Source organism: Trifolium pratense, linkage group LG7, assembly GCF_020283565.1.
Source record: "Trifolium pratense cultivar HEN17-A07 linkage group LG7, ARS_RC_1.1, whole genome shotgun sequence".
Taxonomy (NCBI): Eukaryota; Viridiplantae; Streptophyta; class Magnoliopsida; order Fabales; family Fabaceae; genus Trifolium; species Trifolium pratense.
Genome location: NC_060065.1, coordinates 47,035,814 through 47,054,415, shown reverse-complemented (window position 1 = coordinate 47,054,415; position 18,602 = coordinate 47,035,814). Strand labels below are relative to the sequence as shown.

Below are 18,602 nucleotides of genomic sequence, written 5' to 3'. Positions count from 1 at the left end.
TGTTTGTCATACAGAAAAATGTTTTTTTGGACCGTTACACTAATTATATTTTTCTCTCCTCGTTTATTTATTTATCCAAACTATAGTGATGATCCGTTAGTTTGACACCAAATTTTAACCGACTATTTTTTATTTTTTTGAAAAATGCTAAATAGAATCACTAGTTAAACATAAAACTTGCGCATTTAATACATTAAAATCATAAAAAGTTATCTTCCTAAAAAAACATTAACTTCTATTTTTAATATGCTTAACAAGTGTTTGGAGACACTGTTTAGCGTGACTTTTTTAATCAAACACTACTGTATTTTCTAATTTAACCCCACGATAGTATCTATTTAGGGTGTGTTTGACTGTCAACAAGCTGCCGTTAAATATCTATTTTTTTGTCATATTTTTCTTCCTTATTTCTCTCTTTTTTTCTAAATCTATCGAAACAAACTGTAAATTAAATTAATAAAGGCTTAAATGATCAATTTGTCCCTGCAAGTTCGTAAGTTTTTGGTTTTCGTCCCTTTATCTTTTTTTTTTTGTTTTGAAATAGTCCCTGAATGTGTAAATCCTTTTGGTTTTAGTCTCTAATGTTAGATGACGTGGCAAACAGAGGCTGGTGTGGCATCGTGTGACATGGCAAACGATGATGATGTGTCAATGATGATGCACAATCATTCACTTAGAGAGACCAAATCCAAAAATAAACATGGCAAACGAGGATGACATTTCAATGATGATGCACAGTCATCCACTTAGAGGGACCAAATCCAAAAATAAAATTGCATAGAGGGACCAAACCCAAAAAAACAAAATTACATCCAAAAACAATTTTTTTCTCTAAACTCATAAATTGACTCATATTTATATGAACCCATAAATTGCAAAATATGTATCCAAAAAAATAAATAAATTGCAAAACATGTTTTAATAGATGCGATTTGAGAGATTCAAAAGGAAAAAAATGACTAAAAATGAGTCATTTTATCTTAAAAGTTTGTGAATTTTTTGGTTGACATTTGATGATATAATGGAACTCAAATTTTATAATATATAAAGTTGTTTGATTAAAAATTCATGTCAAATTTTGAAGATGGTGATTAGTAAATTAATATGATCTTTTGATTAAATCAAAATAAATGGTGCATAAGAAACTCAATTTTTTGTTGGTTAAAGAGTTTTATGGAATTTTAGGTTGGGGAGAAGAAAGAAGAAGAAAATATCGTTTTAGTACATTCAACACAAATTTCTGGATTTAGAAAAATATGAGTCTATTTTTGGGTTTAATTTCGTTTTTTGGTTTTAATCCTCTCTGCAATATTATTTTTGAATTTGGTCATTTAAGTGGATGACTGAGCATCATTATTTGCACATCATCGTTTGCCACGTCACACATTGTCACGTCAACATCTATTTGACACGTCATCAATTTTATAACAACACTTAACGTTAGGGACTAAAACCAAATGGATTTGAACATTCAAGAACTATTTTAAAACAAAAAAAGATACATGAAGAAAACCAAAAACTCCTAAATTTACACGAATAAATTGATCAGCCTTAAATAAATAATCAATTAAATAAATATAATCATTAAACCAAAAAAAAATTTAAATAAATAATCAATGGTGGAGACTCACTTGGACCATGATGGAAAAATCTTATACTTTCCCGGACTAATTGCTTGCCACCCTATTCTAAACCAAACACTCCCTTAAACCAATGGCGAGCCATGATTTATAAGTAACTTAACAACATTATCATCATCACACTCAAAACCCTAAATACCTTCTTCCGTACGCGTCGATTGTTCTTCTTCACTTCATTTACCATTCCTCCTCATCTGAATCTGCGGTTGCTGCAAACAACTCCTTTGCATGTTGCTCGCGAAATCTATGGTAAACAACTCCTTTGTAAAATTTACGTGATTTGTCTGTTGGTAGGGACATGGCGTTATTATATACGCAGGAGGTGGGGTTCCAACCCTGACACTCCACTTATCTTTCTAGCCACTAGGTTACTTACAAAAAAAGATTAAGTGATTTTTTTAAGAAAGATAATCTGAAACAAACCACCCTAAAAGATTTAAGTGAGTTTTTTACTTAAAGACCAGTTTGATTTTTCAGACATTGGGATTAGGAACTGTTATTAAGCAATGTGGTGGTCCATTATTCTTCAGGGTGAAATTGGACAACTTATTTTATTTGTATTTAATGAATCGCTGTGGTCAAGTGGTAGGATTGTGGCCCCATGCCATTTGGTTTATTACAACTTCATCATTTGATTTCAGGAATCTTTCCATGGGCTTGAAGAGGCTAAAAAGTATGATCACACTGTTTTGGGTGTCAAACAAGAGCTTATTATTCAACATGAGTGGAGGTATTGGTATAGTTAGTTCATTCTTGTCTGATTTCAGGAAGTTTTTCTTACTGCTGACTCTTGGTCTGTCTTCGTTTATGTTAGCCCGGGAAGCTGGTTTTTTCTTCCACACGGCGCACATATCTACAACAAACTCATGGACTTAATTCGAAATCAATACTGGAACAGAGGTTATCAAGAGGTAAAGGTTTACTGTAGAAGTTTCTTGATATTACTAAAAACAATTTTTTTCCAAATGCTCAATGGCTTGGAATGATCAGGTTATAACGCCTAATGTCTTCAACATGGATTTATGGGCACAAGCAAAATCTAATAAAGAGGATATGTTTGTCTTACAGGTAATTTTTTCATCAGATGCAACAACATAGTCTAAGTTTTATGAAAAAAAATGGTCTAAGTTCAATTAGTAAATAATAATTTACAGTTTCATTGTCACCCTTTGAGTCTTCGAGCTTAATTGCTGTAAATATTTATGGGCTTAGTATATGCCTTTTGCGCGAAAATTATTTCATCTAGTTTTTTAGTTTTACTATCTCCTTTCACCATTCGAATAAGTTTTTATTTTGAAAGCAATAAGTCATCTAATCTAACCATCGGATGTTTTAGATTGACAAACAAGAGTTTGGATTGAAACCAATGAATTGCCCAGGGCACTGCTTGGTGTTTAAGCACAAGGTTCGATCATATAGAGGTAATTTTCATTTACATAAATGTCTGCCTTCATATGGCATCTTTTGTATTCATACTTGTTGTGGCTGAGTTGGTTCATAGTTTATCTATTGTTAAAATCGGGATAATGCACTTGTTTGAGCTTCTTGTATAATTGATTGACAATTAATTGATTTTGCCTACATTGAAAAATACCTGTCTGGTGTGATTTTATATGGAATCATCCTTACATATTCACATATATAGCACAACTGGGTGCTTTATTTTCAAGCTGTACTATTCCCACATAATATCATTTTGGCATATAGAGCTCCATCATCTATGTCCCAAATTGAATTCAAATGGACTAAAAAGTTATAACATTGGGTTAATGGTATTAGGATATAGAATAGGAAACAATAGTTATTTGTTTAGGTAGAGAAGTATTTGTATAAATAGGGAATATAGTGATAGAGAAGGGTAGCATTGAATATCGTAAACATTTGTGAATAGAGTGGTCACTCTATTGTGAAGAGGAAACCCTTGGAGGAGAGATCTCTCCAATTTCCTTCTCTCCTTTTTCAATCTTTTAATAAAATTGTTCGTTCATTTGTATTCAATTCTGGGGGTCCTTACATATGGGCGGTAGAGATAATTTAGTTTCCAATTTGTAAGTAATTGAATGTATAGTTTGAATAGATTTTGGTGAGTGGATATATTCAAATGAAATGTAATCTCACCACATTTTTATTATTTTACAGAGCTTCCGATTCGTTTTGCTGATTTTGGGGTTTTGCATCGTAATGAGGCCAGTGGTGCCTTGAGTGGATTGACACATGCTAGGAGATTTCAAAAGGTACACCTTTCTCTTTTGCTATATTTAAGAACAATAAAATAAACTTCTCGGTGTCCAAAATGACTTTCTTGTCTTGGCATGCTCAAAATGTAGATTGGTGATGATGGCTTTTGCTTTTGACCTGCAATTGAATGTTGCTGCTTTGAAAGTGAACACTATATTCAAACTCACTTTTGGGGGGGTGGGTGGGTGAGCCTGAAAAATAACATGCACTTTGGTGACGGGAACTGGATTTACAATGGGGTTTGTTGATATCTCAATTCCATCATATTTGACTCTTACCAGCCTGCATGCTGCTTAGTCAGGCATTTGCTTTTGTTTATTAAACTAGGGATCACATTCATGTAAGTGAAAGGTATACAGGGAATTCTTTTAATTTTGTGGTATTGTACACAGACACAATGAATACTAGGAAATACAAAAATCTCATATGGGAATTAAAACTACGCCTTTTTAATCTTGATAATTTAATGTTGTAACTTGGTGCGGAAACAATGCTACGTGTCTTGGAAATGTTTAGTTTTTATACAAACTAGGGATTATGTTTGCACACCTACAATGGTTTGCTCATCTTATCACTATTTTGGAGTGAATGCAAATTGCAGTGTAAACAAATTTCCAATTTTTCTTCTATCATGATTATGTTTTCATTTATCTAAAGGTTTGGTACAATTACAACCGGAGGAGCATTAAAGTTTTGTATTATTTATGTCCTTTGCTTTTGTGTATTTGACAGGATGATGCACACATTTTCTGCAGGGAGTCCCAGGTGTGTTGAATGTAAATTTATGCCACATACTTTTTAGAAATATTTTTTGAGCTGAAGCTTAAATTATTTTTTCAATTCATTTTACAGATAAAAGATGAAGTCAAGAAAGCCTTGAATTTCATAGATGATGTCTATCAAATATTTGGTTTCACGTATGAACTGAAACTTTCAACGGTATGCTTTTGCTCTTTATTATTTTCAATGCCCGTCACTTAGCCCTGATGCTCATATGATATAAAGAAGGAAATTCTTTCTCCTTCCTTATCTTGATTTCCAGCAAAGGAAAAGGTGTTTTGGCCAACCGATGCTTGTATTGATCTTTTAAGGACCCTAATTTTACGTTAGACAGGAAATGAGAGCGAAGGAAGGGTGGTAGCAAAAAATAAGAGATGTTTGTTATATATAGGAAAGTGATAATCAAATAGTTTTGGGGCTAGGGATCATTGACGTTTGGGAGCCTTTCCATTTGTTATTTCCTTCTCTTCAGAGATTGATAGCAATCAAAACACCTCTGCTCGTGCTGCGATCATGGCTGAAGACCGCAGTAAAATTGTGAGTTTCACTGCAACTCATGGGATTGCAAGTTTATCGCAGGTGGATTTTCACGAGTCCCATGTTGCTTTTGCTGCAACCCTATGTCCCTTAACCCTCTTTGGATTTACACCTAAATCTCCAAGAACAGCAATAAGAGATGCATGTTGTATTTTGAGATTGGAATTCTATTGATTAGTGTAGGGAATATTGATCATTATCTAAGCTTGGTAGCTTCTTCTCTTTTGATACGTAAATAGACATTGCTAATAGTAATTGTTATAATCTATTTAATAACTCAGTTATTTATGTCCCCTTCAATAGAGGCCAGCGAAATGCCTTGTAGATATTGGAAAGTGGGAGATGACTGAAAATGCTCTCAGGGAAGCTTTGGATGAGTTTGGCAAGCCATGGCAGGTATTCTAGAGGTTTTTAATGTGAGCTGTAAGATGTTGATTCAAATCTATAGTTGTAAACTTGTAATTCTGACCAAACCTATTTTTATGTTATTATACTTACATAGATCTTTATTGTGCTTATCTTTTGAGTAAAACTCTCTAGGTGAATAAAGACGATGGTGCATTCTATGGACCAATGATAGACATTGGTGTATATGATTCATTGAATAGGAAATTTCAATGTGGTTCTCTACAGGTTTAGATTGTTTCTCTTGACTTGCATTCATATGATTAAGTTGTTAAATTTTTTTTTTACTGATCATTGGATAAATTGTCTGCTTGCAGCTTGACTTTCTGCTTCCTAATAGGTTTAAGTTAGAATTCTCTACCGAGGATGAAGCCAAAATTGAGAGACCTGTTATGATACACAGATCCATTCTAGGATCTGTGGAAAGCATGTTTGCCATACTTTTAGAGCACTACAAGGGTAAATGGCCCTTCTGGCTCAGTCCTCGTCAAGCAATTGTGTGCCCTGTGTCCAAGAAATCACATGCTTATGCAATGCAGGTACATAGCTCTGACTCTCTGTTGTTTGTTGGTGTCATAGTCAGAACCCATTCGCGAACTCATAAGAGCAATATGCCATACTTAAAGCTAATTACCTTCAATTCAAAACTGCATCACACTGCCTCGTACACTTCTTATTTATAGTTATTCACCTTCTTTAGTTTTAGCACACTCTCTTTCGTTTTAAACCATTACACTAAAGGTACCACCGACCAATACTCAATATGGATTGTTTTTTAATTTATAATTGCTAAAAGACAATTTTCATATTTATTATAGCATAAGAATATTTCAAGACCAAGGTTATTAAAATCTAATCTTGTTTTATACCATAGCTAAAATTGTTTTGAGTCAACTTTAATATAAGGTAATTACGTCTATAACATACTATTGTTCTGCAACTTTCTAGGTACGCGATCAGATCCATCTAGCAGGGTATCAAGTAGATGCTATTACAACTGATATGAAGATTCAGAAGAAGGTATCACAACCTTTTAGCGGCAACACATTTTTATTTAGTACACTTTTATTGTAAAAAAATCTAAGGTTGAAATAAATCTGTAGGTACAAGAAGCTCAGTTAGCACAATACAATTACATCTTGGTTGTTGGAGAAGAGGAAGCTAATACTGGACAGGTTCTTCCTATTTTCACTACTCTGATGAATTAATTGTTTATAAATTTAACTCTGATAGGGTTGTTGCCAAATCAGCCTCTTCCCTTTCCTTGCTATAATAACATGCATATAATTGTGTTTGACATAGGGTTTGTAGTCAATCAAATTTTTTAATGAGTGCGTGCGCGCAAGCAAACTTGTTGATTATTTTAAGGTGAACACTTCGGTACACATATTATGTGGATAATGTACCGGTACACGGCTTAGGTGGATGATTGTGATTGATTCACAAATAGTATTTAATATAGAAAAATTAATAAATACTATTTGTAAACCAATTAGAGTCATTCACCTCAACAAATGTACCGGTGCATATCCACATAATATGTGTACCAAAGAATTCACCTTATTTTAACTGTTGAGCACAAATAGTTGTGTTTATGTGTCTGAATAATGTCGATAGCTTGTCAATGTTTTAACGCATACAACATTAAAGTTCAAAATATAAAATAGAGTATGAGATTGAAACAAATATATCCTTGACCTATTCTCCAAACAAAGCTTTTACTTTGCTTATAAAGCTTGTTAAAATTGCTGAATTTACATCTTTAACTTTGATGTAAGACTGGAATCGAGCACAATAATGTTTGGCTAAACTTAGACCAATAAATTTGATGGAAGGTTGGACTCATTCAGAATAGGGAAGTATCATCTATTAATCTTAATAGGCTTTCTAATTCTATCCAAATCATTATCTTAGGAAGTATCATCAGAATAGGAGTATCGTCTATGTTTTAAGTAGTTAACTATATTAAGACTTGTTTAATATTGTTGCCATCGCTTGTTCAAAAAAAATATTTTTGCCATCTTTCGATGAGTCTTTTTATTCCGAATAAGAAGCTAAGAGTTTTTCATTGCTCCAGGTGAGTGTACAAGTCAGGGATAAGGCAGACCATGGCGTTATGAGTATCGATAACCTGCTCGAACACTTCAGAGAAGAAGTTGCAGCTTTCCACTGATAATTTGCTTGTGAAAACTGTTCAAACAAGTTTATACACCAATAACTTTCTAGTCATACTCATATCTGTGTGCATTATTTACATTTCAACTTGACTAATTAACAATGATGTTGCTCATGTAGTATATGCTTAGAGTGATTGGTGTTATTTATTATTTACTATTGAGTGACAATTCATTTTAGTTTGAGAGAAATTGCGAGACTCAATTTAGTATCTAAGAAAAATAAAAGTAGGGTATTAAATTCAATAATTTCATGATAAAATATATATTTGGTTTTCTCATTTAAAAATCATTAGACACAATATAATATAAACTTTTGAAATATACTTAAAATTTCCAACAATCCCCCACATATTTCAAAAGTTTTAAAAACAATTAAATAAACTAAAAATTGTTTTGAAAATATTGTCAGAGTCACTTTTTAGTGTGATGCATCAAACTGGTGTAGCAAGCTATATGAACCAGTGCTAGAATGATATACTTAACACACAGTGAATTTGGTGTAGCAAGCTATATGAACCAAAGACACTTGATGTATGTTAGCGGTCTACCACCCACATCACTCCCCCACAATTCTCGTGTTACGCGGTGTTGCGCATTTAGGCTGTGCGCGTGTCTGGTTTTCATGAGTGCTCTGGAGACCCGCCACGGTCTCATGCAAGTGGCTCCACTTGACACTCATATAGGTGATTCCATCTGGTGTATGCTACAACCATACACCACCCATAAGGGCTTATGGTAATCATTAAAAGCCTTTAAAGCTTACCCCTCAAATTAATTTTAATCCTCAAATTAATTTTAATTTAGCACTTTTCATAGCCATTAGCATAACACATAGGAAATGGACAAAATTATTTTAGTGCTAACATAACTAACAAGTAACTTGTTTTTACCTATATGAACCTTCTTCATGGGATCTCCAATCACAAAGGTTGGGTTCTCATTACTTGTCATTTTTCAATGGCATAGTTCATTCCTATCAATTTTCTTCTCAGGGGTTTAGTATCCGGATCCGCTAAATTCACAAATATTGACTAAGACGTCTCAAAGTCAATTAATCTCACAATTTCTTGAGTTTATAAATTAAACTTGATTTTCACAATAAGTTTATACAAGTCTACTTAGATGATTACTAAGTGACAACTTATTGATCAATAAAATAAATCTACTTATAAATTTATTTCATTGGCTCATATCCAATTAACATCATCATTGTATTATACAATGGATCACCACTCTAAATGATATCTCGTATATTCTCAAACCGATTTCCATAATATTTTTCCTCAAATCTGCTTAGATCCATCCAATTATAGATTTGTTGTCAAACTTCATTGTATGATTCTGTACAATGGCTTATCCACATTATAGCAAGGCATCTCTCAAATATTTGATCATCCTGTCATTCATAATTTTCATCGGTTTGAGCAATAGCTCCTCAATTTGCTTCCAAGAATACAAGTATCCAATATTACATAAGAAATATATACCCTTTCAAACCGGGTATATACATATAATAGGCAAAACAGATTAGCATACATATTAATTGTATGCCCTCCACATTTAGATATATTTTACATAAATTGAATTGGACACTTTACTAAAATTTATACCAACAGATTTGTTTTATTTTTCAGCCTTACGAAGCTTCTCTCAAATCTACACAATGAGGCTTTAGGAGTGAGTTAAACAATACAAGTCAAACCCTCAAAGATTGTCTGGACAACTGTAATTTACAACATACTATTCTACTTGGAGAATTTATGACAACAATCCAACAACTTTTTCAAATCTGTCTCATTGAAAAGAACTTCAGCATTCCCATTATTCTCAGCATCCTCCTTTACAGTAGTCCACTGATTCACAATGCTGGTAATTCTCATGAGCTATTATAATTAAGGTTAAGGTTAACAGATCATAGGAAGATATAAGTCTAAGGCCTAATGCAAAATCTTATTTGTAAGAAACTGAAACCTAATTCCAAGAATCGTGATTCTTCATAAATTTCAATTCTTACCATCCCAAGGGGGCCTTAGAATTGTAAACAATAAACCCAAATAACTAAAAGAGAAGGATACAGATGTGTTTCTAGCATCCGTTGTTGAAACAGGACTGGAGTCAACACATTGTTGGTTCAGAAGCTCATCTTCAATCAGATCAATTCTTCTGACAAGAACTGAAACAAACTGACATAAACTTGACGAGTTCATTTCAGTTTCGTGTATTCTGACCAATATTCTAACAAGTACGTTCCAGACTGCATTTCTTGCTTCCAAATCATCTGAAGCAAAAGGAAATATATCAAGCAGACCACCTAAGAGGCGCCAATCTGGAAAGGACAAACACAATGTCATTTACCATTATACAACTAATCCTCCAGATACACCGAAAACAAATAAATAGAGCATTGACGTCTAAGAACGAGAGTGAAGGAGATATATGTTTTACCCTGTGATATTTCGGAAACACAATCAGGTACATCAGATAAAATATTTGCAATAAGAACAGCAGCAGTAACACAGCAGTTCCCAACCTACAGGAGATATGACCAATTCACCATTGTTTTTCAGTTGTCCAAATCATTTTCATTTCTTATCAGTCTACGAGAACATATTATAGGCAAAAGAGCATGTATTGCTTATATTGGAGAAGTCGTTATGATATTTGCGTGAGTTCTATGAATATAATTTTTCAGATTAAGATACTCCTTCGATAATATCTCAATCCCTAACATGGATGAAAACAAAAATTTACAGGTCATCAAATACCAAATTATTGATATCAAAAGTTGATGTAAACTAAAATACATCTTGAGGAAAGTGTTAACTATATCAACACGGTACCTCAACTTTATCTGGGAACTTGACCAAGTCACATAGAAGGTGAAAAAGCTCTTTATTTGAACATATTTCCTGAGAATGTTCATCTATAACAGAAAGACCTTCGATTGCACGAAGAATTAAATCAAGAATTGAATACCTGAAATTTTAATATATTCAGTTGTCAAATCAATTCCACCAAGCTGATGGACGAATAGTTACAAACATGTGTCAATAATGTGGTCAGAATTGGTCTTAGAAGATAATAAGAACTGCGTAATTTCACTGATGTGAAATGGAGGGTTGTGGATCATGGTACCTTTCAGGTGTTCTGTCATTCTTTAATTTGCTTATCTCAAAAGTCAAGAGATTGATCAATATACTTGCCAAACCAAGCTTCATCATGGATGGAAGAAGATCATCCAAAATAATCTGCTGACTTTCTAATATAGCTAATATAAGCCCTACACACTGTTAAAAATTAAAATACTCTTAGCAATCGATTAGCATGAACTTGCATTCTGACTTAGAAACAATGCCAAAAAAAAATGCAAGCAAAATAGTTGTATTACTTTTCCTCCCAAAATTGTTTCTTGTGCAATATTCCACAGCATACCTTTCACAAAGTTTCGAAACTACGATAATTACTGAATTACAAAGTATTCATTACCTTTTCTAAAAGCTGAAGGTTCAAAGTATTTTCTGCAATCCATAATATTTGACATAATATTTGTTCGGATTGCAATGCCTCAGCCCATTTAATAGATTCGCCACTTTGAAGGCCCACAGTCAACAATCTGTTTTCATAACACAAGAAAGGTTGTTACTAAAATAGAGATAATCAAGAAAAAAGTAGTATGATACCTAATTTCCAGCACAACACAAATAAAATTTAGGGATTGATAAATAAATAAATAAAACACCACCCCCTCTTCCTATCCATTCAAGCTGGTATATCTGTGTGCATGTTCTTCTTTTACCGAAAGAAATTTATTAAGGAAGAAGATAATAATACAAAGAAAGTGGATGTCAACTTCTCAAGAAAATAACATTGAAAAAGCAAAACACACGAATATTTCTGCATGTCTGAAAGAACCAGTTCTAAAAACACCAGGTCCAAAACACCAAACGGTGCCCAAAATAACAACCCTGTGAAAAATAAGTCTGGAGTAAAACAGGAGCCCTTTAAAATTATAGAATTTCCTATCCAGACATATACCACAAAGAATTGCAGAGACCGAGCTTTGCCACAAAAATATTAGCTTTTATGAGAGCAAAACCTCCAAATCAAGAGAAAGAAATTAACACATATCCGTAGGACAAATCTACTATCCTCCATAAATCCCGCACAGCTTACTCTATGAAAAAGTAGCAATAAAACAATGCAAAACGAGATAATCTCTGGTTGATGGACTAGAATTGCATAATAGACATTTTGGAAAACAACGCAATGAGATTCTATGCTCCAGTAACATGTCATTAAGGTTGCTGTTAATTAATTATGTAAAAACTACAGTCCAAACATAAGATTTGACCTTAGAATGAGCTGTAGAGACTCTTAGGAGAATGGGAAAGGAGTTGAAAACAAGATTTACCAGAGAAAACCCCTCATAAGTAAAGAGCGCCAAGTCTTTCACCAGAATTAGAAGAAAGATGAACAAATTCAGCAAAAGTAAAAGAAACTATAACTCGGTAACTTCTCTAACAGGCAAATTCATGAAAAAAATAAAGAAGTTAAAAGGAAATGGACAGAATGGATAAGGCCTAATTAGATCGGCATGGAACATGTACACGTTTTTCTTTAATATAAAAAGACGATACAAAACATTTGATACTAGCAAGTGAAAAACAGGGATAACAATACAGAAATCATAACCAATCAGGTAATTTGGTCCTTAACAAAAATGAAAGTGAGAAGAACTACATTTACATGCATCAAAAAGCATCATACCGACATGTTTCACATAGGCATTGAGGATCTTCCATAAATAATTTATCCACAATTATCTCAATCAGTCCTTTTGTTGACACTATATGCTTCATTGGAACTTCATGGCAGGCAAGGTTCCCGATAATTCCTATAATAATCTCCTGCAGCATGTAATTAATACAAAAATAAGTAACAGAGTAACTTAGATCATCTCATCACCTGATAATATTATATTTTAACAAGCCATTACAAGAATGCAGTCTAAATCAAGGTACATATTTATATCTTAACATTGACTTACAGTAACACGCACAGATTTGCAAACAATGAGATTTGCTAAAAGAACTTCGAGTATGAGATTCTCCACCTGCATGATTAAACCATAAACCCATCTTATTTCAGTTTATACAGTGAAAAAGATTAAACGGCATAAATCAATGAGAGAAATTGGCCATGATGTTTTTATATCAATTATTGGAAGCTTGATTGATGATGGGCAGAGTGGTCAAGGTCGGAAAACATGCATCTGAATACATTCAAACAATCATTTACCATCATCTTAAAAATCCCACATAAGTGAAAAACTTTAAGACAAAAATGGTTTCGTGAGGACCAGATTATGGCTGCATCGCACATTAAATGAGCTCTTACTTTGAATTGAAACTAATATATGATGTATCCAGGTGTACATTTGATAATCATGATTTTGATTGGTTTGGTAAATTTGAATTGTTTAAAATCTAGTTCAAGTAAAGTGATTTATGTTTAACTATTTTCACTCCGAGTAAGACTCGATTTTAAATTCTTCAACCAAACACAAAGTATATTTATTTTATCACTTCTAGTCAAACCGAAATTTGAAGGCGAAATTAACTTTAACTTGTTTACTTTTCTTAAATCACGATATAGAGTTACAATCAATTTTAACACTTTTCACCATCAACAAACAAAAGAACCTAACTGCCTAAAAAACTTAAAGGACCTATAACTATTACAATCGCAACACTTAAAGGACCCCTAGATGTATTTTACCTTAACTTTTCTAGAATCACGTTTTAGAGATACGATCAATTTTAACATTTTCACCATGCAGACAAAAAAACTCAACTAAACACGAAACAAAAATACAGTAATACCATGAGTTCCGCGTGTGTTTTACTAGCAGCTAAATCCCACAAAACACAACCACATTCTTCCCACACATCCTCACAAACCGAGACACCAGAATGTTCGATTCCATCACCCGTATCTTGACATTCACCTCGCGAGTGCGAAGATTCACAAGAAACATCAACATCCATATTTTCAGATTTACTCTTGGATACAGATGGTGCATCCCTTTCTTTACTAACTGTAACCGATCCTCGGTTAACCGAAGCAGAATCCAAAGGCAAAAGCTTCCTTATCAAGGAGATTATATAACTAGGATCAACAGTTGTTGATAAATCAAAAAACTGCAATTTCAAAACAATCAATTAATAAGAATTTAAAACAAAATTAAAAATAAAAAGCGGCAAATAATATAAACTTGTTTTCATTTTCAATTACCAGTAACACTAATTTAAAATGAATAGGGATTAATTATAAGTTGGAGCTTATTTAAATGAAAATGGATTAAAATGTGAGTGAAATTAAAAGTAGAGTTTGTGATTAAGCGGTGGTTTAGATGATAACCTCGTGTGACGGAGCAGAAGGATGATGTGTGGGACCATCGTGCTGGTGTTCGTCTTCTTCTTCAATGGATGGATCTGCCGGAACCGCCATGGGCTTCTCTTCGGTTTTGGTTGTTCCCTCCAATTTTAAGCTACACGCAGTGAAAATTTGAGAGATTGAAACAGTGTTGTTTGAATTTGTATTAGAGAATTCCTTTCGGCACCCAACCAGCTACTCACGTGCCTTTAAGTATTTTTCATTTTACCCTTCCGTAGTTATCAGAAATTTTGAGAAAAAACACCCTACTAAAATTTTTATCGGCTGCTTACCAAAATTACGTCTGCTATTTAAACAATAGACGTTATAAAAATTTTGGCATTATTATTTTCTGTTATGTTAGTTTAGCAATTAGAAACAGTTGTTTTCGGAGTTAAAAAAAAAAGTTAAAATAATTTTTCAATCACCGAAGAAATTATTGGGTTGAGTTGCGAACTAAATCGCTCTCTTTAAGACGTTTCGCGGCACTGCCCAAAATTGTGCAAACAGACTATCAACCACGAAGTATCAGGATAAAACAACCAAGTTACAACTGTATACCGATTTGCTCTGATACCAACTGACGCAGTACGGAAGCGTGAAGGAAAAGCAAGCGTTAATCCTTTTAGATAAAGGTTCTAGAATCCACCAGATTTCCGGAATCCACCAGAAAGAGTAATTTGGAATCCACCAAATTTGAGAAAAATCTCTGAATTTTATTCAATCGAAAGTTTGCCTTCAAGGCTACAATAGTTTAACTTAAATAGGAGTGAAAAATAAAAATAACAAATCTCCTAAAAGATTGTAAAAGAAAATAACAAACCTAACTAAATAAAAATAACAAATCTACCTAAAATATAAAAATAAGAAATCTACTTAAAATATAATAAAACTAAATCTATCTAAAATAATAAATTACTAAAGAAACCCTCCTACATCACTACTGCACCGTAGAAATTGGTCAAAGAATACATCTTTGAATAGTACTCCGATACCACTCGAATTGATACTACAACATCAATCTATGATTCAGCGATACTACGATACCACTCGTATTGATACTATGATATTAATCTATGACTCAGCTGTACTACGATACCACACGTATTGATACTATAATATCATTCAATAATGGCATTGAGACCATTCTAATATGGTACTAAAACCATTCTTAAATCAAAGAAATTATAGTACTATGACCACTCTTAATTTTAAGGAACCGATAATACTTTGATCACTCTTAAATCAAATTAATAATAATAATCATATACACCCGTACTCATAAGCAATTAACATATGAATGATTTTTATATTATAATTCTACTTGTGAAACATTGATTTTAGAACATATAATTGTGCACTAATTCATCGGCTGCTTCTGATGTGCACAAGTAGCCAAATTGTGCATCATGCACAAGTTGCTCATATTATTATAAAGAATAAGAATTTTACAAAATCCACCGTTGGATTGAAAGTTTATATTATATAGATTGTCCATAATTTTTTTTTAAAGAAATCGAAAATCATTTGATATGTATTGTGACCCATCAAAATTAATGGTTTATGAATTTTAATTGAATACTGTTAATCTTGATGAGTCTCAATAACATATCAAATCATTTTTAATTTTAAAAAATTTATGGATGATCTATATGATATAGACTTTCAATCCAACGGTAAATTTTATAAAATTCGTATTCATTATAATAATATTCGAAACTTGTGCACCATGAAAGACTTAGTGAAGTCTTCCATATTAGCCGAAGCCAATTTTGAGTTGAGGTAAGATGAAATTATATGTTCATACTTGGCAGCAACCAATGTAGTATAAGCACGTGTCTATAGAAACAAGTTAGTTACAATTTTAATTTAGGTTAGTAGTTATTGGATTTGAATTTTATGGTATGATCAAGAAAAGATAAAATTGTAAAAATTTTAAATTTTAACAAAACATAATAATTTAAAAAGGAGAAATGAATGGGAAAATAATTAAAAAATATATGTCATTCACATTAAAATTTACATAAGTTACAGAATTTGAATGTGTTTACTGATTAGCTGTCACTTGGAAGTTATAAACAGTTATGTAGTTTAATTGGCAGTTATAAACAAGGTTGTCAGAATCGAGTTTTTACGTCAACTCATTTAGTTTAGATGGAATCGAAACGTACACTCGACTCATAAACTACTAGAGTTTACGTCATATATATATATATATATATATATATATATATATATATATATATATATGATATTAAGAATTTTATTTTTAGTCTAGAAATTTAAGTGTGATGAATATTAATTAAAGAAAATATAAAAAATTAATATATTATTTATTTTAAATTAAAAAACAATTTTAAATATTAGATAATACACATTAAATTAATTTTCTTTCATTCTCATGAATTAATTATGACTATAGTCATGCATTTCAATATTAAATATGGTTTTTTTTTGGTACAATATATTATTAAATATGGTTGGTATTGGTTGAAATATACATGTCGAAAAATTTTGATTTTCTCAACAAATAGCACCAACAACTATATATATACCCATCAATATATTTTTAAATAATATAGTATCTCTTTCATTTTTTTCATGTATTAAACATGACTCATTAAATCATGTATGTCATGTAAGATTTATATATGATAGGAATATAAAGTGATTGTATTGTAAATTTTAACACCCGTTATTTTATTTTTACGAAACCCCTATTACATTTATGTATCTATTAATAATTGAACCTTATAAGATAGAAATAGATGAAGTATATTATTATAAAATGTACGTGTCAAAAATTGTTACTTCTCTAATTATTTACATGTACTCCCTCCGTCCCAAAATATAAGCAAAAGTAGGTCAACAAAAGTGAATATGTTTGATCCAAATTTTTAACCAAATACATTAAGTTTTTTTGACTCATATTTGCTTATATTTTGGGACGGAGGGAGTACTATTATTAAAAAATAAAGTCTTTCTAAATACTATATGATATTGTATTTATCATTATATATATTTTTAAAAAGATGTAAGCGAGCTTTTGAATTAACAAAAAAAAATTTAGATCTCATTTAAGTAGTTAAAAACATGCGAATTTAAATGATTTTACCGTAGGTGAAAATCCGCAAGTTTAAATGATTATACCAATTTTACACATAGTGAAATCATGTAAATTTGCTTTGACTTATGAAATCACTCAAAACTAGTTTAGTTTTGATTTAACACGCAAATCATACATAAAAACGTAGAATCGATAGAGTTTACGTTTTAAAACGAGATTTTAGCAACATTGATTATAAACATTCATTCACAGCTAGCTAGCTATTCATTTCTTCTTAAACACATTTCCATAGTTTTTTTCCCTTTCTTCACATTCCCTTGGTCTCTTGAAAGAAAATAAAAAAATTTGTGACTCAAAAAATGAAGAGGGTGATAAGAACAACACACAAAAGATTATAGAGGAGAGAACAGATGCATCAAAGAACAATGAAGAAGGTCTTCTTCTTCCCAAAAAAGGAAAAGAGATAATGGAAGAGAATCGGAATGAGAAGGACCTACTTCTTCTTCCAAGAAAGCCAAAAAAGGAAAAGAGGTAAGATGGCAGAGGATCAGAATGAGGGTAGAGATGCATCAAACAACAATAAGGACCTAAAGGAAAAAAATGTAAGAAAGTGAAATTCATTTTACATAACCGTAAATTTTGTGTCCTTCTTGGTTCTTCCTTCATTCAATGAATATAATTTCATTGTCACTTCTTTTACAAATTTACTTAAACCACTCACTCACTCCTCTTTCTCCTTCTGTTTTTAGAAAATCAAAAACCACGTTGGTCACATGAGGAATAACAAGACCTTGCTATGGGATTAAGCAGACTTGGTAACAATTGGCACAAAATCTTGAAAGAAAAAGATCTTCACTTTGATAAACATATAAATTTTATATTCGAATTTAATTATTTATAAATAAAAATTTAGATAATCCAATTTTAATATGACAGACCATATATAACTGACTGCATTGCGGTGTACACAATTTCAATCCCATTTATACATCAAATATAAAAGTATAAGAGAGAAGTGATCATATATCTCGTTATCCAAATACAATGGTGTAGCTCCAAAGCCAACTCGAAAATTTTGCCCCAACAAAATTACAAATGAAAGCATTTATAACACCACCGTCTAAATGCATGTTCGAAATTACAATAAATTTATCAAAATTATTATGAATTACCATAATTTTATCATAGTAAATTCAAATATACACCGAATATAAGATCTACCAATCAATATTGAGTTTGAGGGAATTTGGTATTAGGTCACAAGGCGTAGTCAGAATCTTTATTGGATTCGGAGTAATTATATAAGTAAGTTGACACTACATT

At 32.0% G+C, this 18,602-nt stretch overlaps 2 protein-coding genes across 5 annotated transcripts; one reads left to right on the top strand and one right to left on the bottom strand.

Annotated features, from left to right (window-relative positions):
* Nucleotides 1–1,638: 1,638 nt before the first annotated feature.
* Nucleotides 1,639–7,945, top strand: LOC123895469 (threonine--tRNA ligase, mitochondrial 1-like). Of its 2 annotated transcripts, none has more exons than XM_045945829.1 (14): nucleotides 1,639–1,889; nucleotides 2,282–2,370; nucleotides 2,455–2,551; nucleotides 2,631–2,708; nucleotides 2,977–3,061; nucleotides 3,780–3,874; nucleotides 4,611–4,643; nucleotides 4,731–4,817; nucleotides 5,499–5,591; nucleotides 5,736–5,828; nucleotides 5,918–6,139; nucleotides 6,549–6,620; nucleotides 6,704–6,775; nucleotides 7,678–7,945. In XM_045945829.1, the coding sequence occupies exons 1-14, from the start codon at nucleotides 1,869–1,871 to the stop codon at nucleotides 7,771–7,773; spliced, it is 1,233 nt and encodes a 410-aa protein (XP_045801785.1). In that variant the 5' UTR covers nucleotides 1,639–1,868; the 3' UTR covers nucleotides 7,774–7,945. The 2 variants fall into 2 exon arrangements, with proteins under 2 accessions (XP_045801785.1, XP_045801786.1); XM_045945830.1 differs by having other exon boundaries at nucleotides 1,664–1,889; nucleotides 6,549–6,617.
* Nucleotides 7,946–9,152: 1,207 nt separating this feature from the next.
* On the bottom strand, nucleotides 9,153–14,399 carry LOC123895468 (protein saal1-like). 3 transcript variants are annotated; one of them, XM_045945826.1, is made up of 10 exons: nucleotides 14,198–14,399; nucleotides 13,660–13,977; nucleotides 12,825–12,890; nucleotides 12,545–12,684; nucleotides 11,264–11,390; nucleotides 10,913–11,064; nucleotides 10,618–10,753; nucleotides 10,223–10,307; nucleotides 9,853–10,103; nucleotides 9,153–9,660 (listed from the first exon to the last, which is right to left on the bottom strand). In XM_045945826.1, exons 1-10 carry the CDS (start codon nucleotides 14,285–14,287, stop codon nucleotides 9,523–9,525), a joined length of 1,503 nt encoding a protein of 500 aa, XP_045801782.1. In that variant the 5' UTR covers nucleotides 14,288–14,399; the 3' UTR covers nucleotides 9,153–9,522. The 3 variants fall into 3 exon arrangements, with proteins under 3 accessions (XP_045801782.1, XP_045801783.1, XP_045801784.1); XM_045945827.1 differs by having other exon boundaries at nucleotides 9,853–10,055; nucleotides 14,198–14,378; XM_045945828.1 differs by having other exon boundaries at nucleotides 13,660–13,924; nucleotides 14,198–14,363.
* Between the last annotated feature and the right edge of the window lie 4,203 nt (nucleotides 14,400–18,602).

Excerpts from the sequence above, each read along its gene's own strand:
- LOC123895469 (XM_045945829.1), top strand. The coding sequence starts at position 1,869 with ATGTTGCTCGCGAAATCTATG. Across the intron at positions 2,371-2,454 it reads ATTATTCAACATGAGTGGAG|CCCGGGAAGCTGGTTTTTTC; the intron begins GTATTGGTATAG and ends CGTTTATGTTAG. Across the intron at positions 4,818-5,498 it reads ATGAACTGAAACTTTCAACG|AGGCCAGCGAAATGCCTTGT; the intron begins GTATGCTTTTGC and ends CCCCTTCAATAG.
- LOC123895468 (XM_045945826.1), bottom strand. The coding sequence starts at position 14,287 with ATGGCGGTTCCGGCAGATCCATCCATTGAAGAAGAAGACGAACACCAG. Across the intron at positions 11,065-11,263 it reads ACCTTCAGCTTTTAGAAAAG|TGTGTAGGGCTTATATTAGC; the intron begins GTAATGAATACT and ends AATTTTTAACAG. Across the intron at positions 10,308-10,617 it reads AGTTCCCAGATAAAGTTGAG|GTTGGGAACTGCTGTGTTAC; the intron begins GTACCGTGTTGA and ends TATCTCCTGTAG.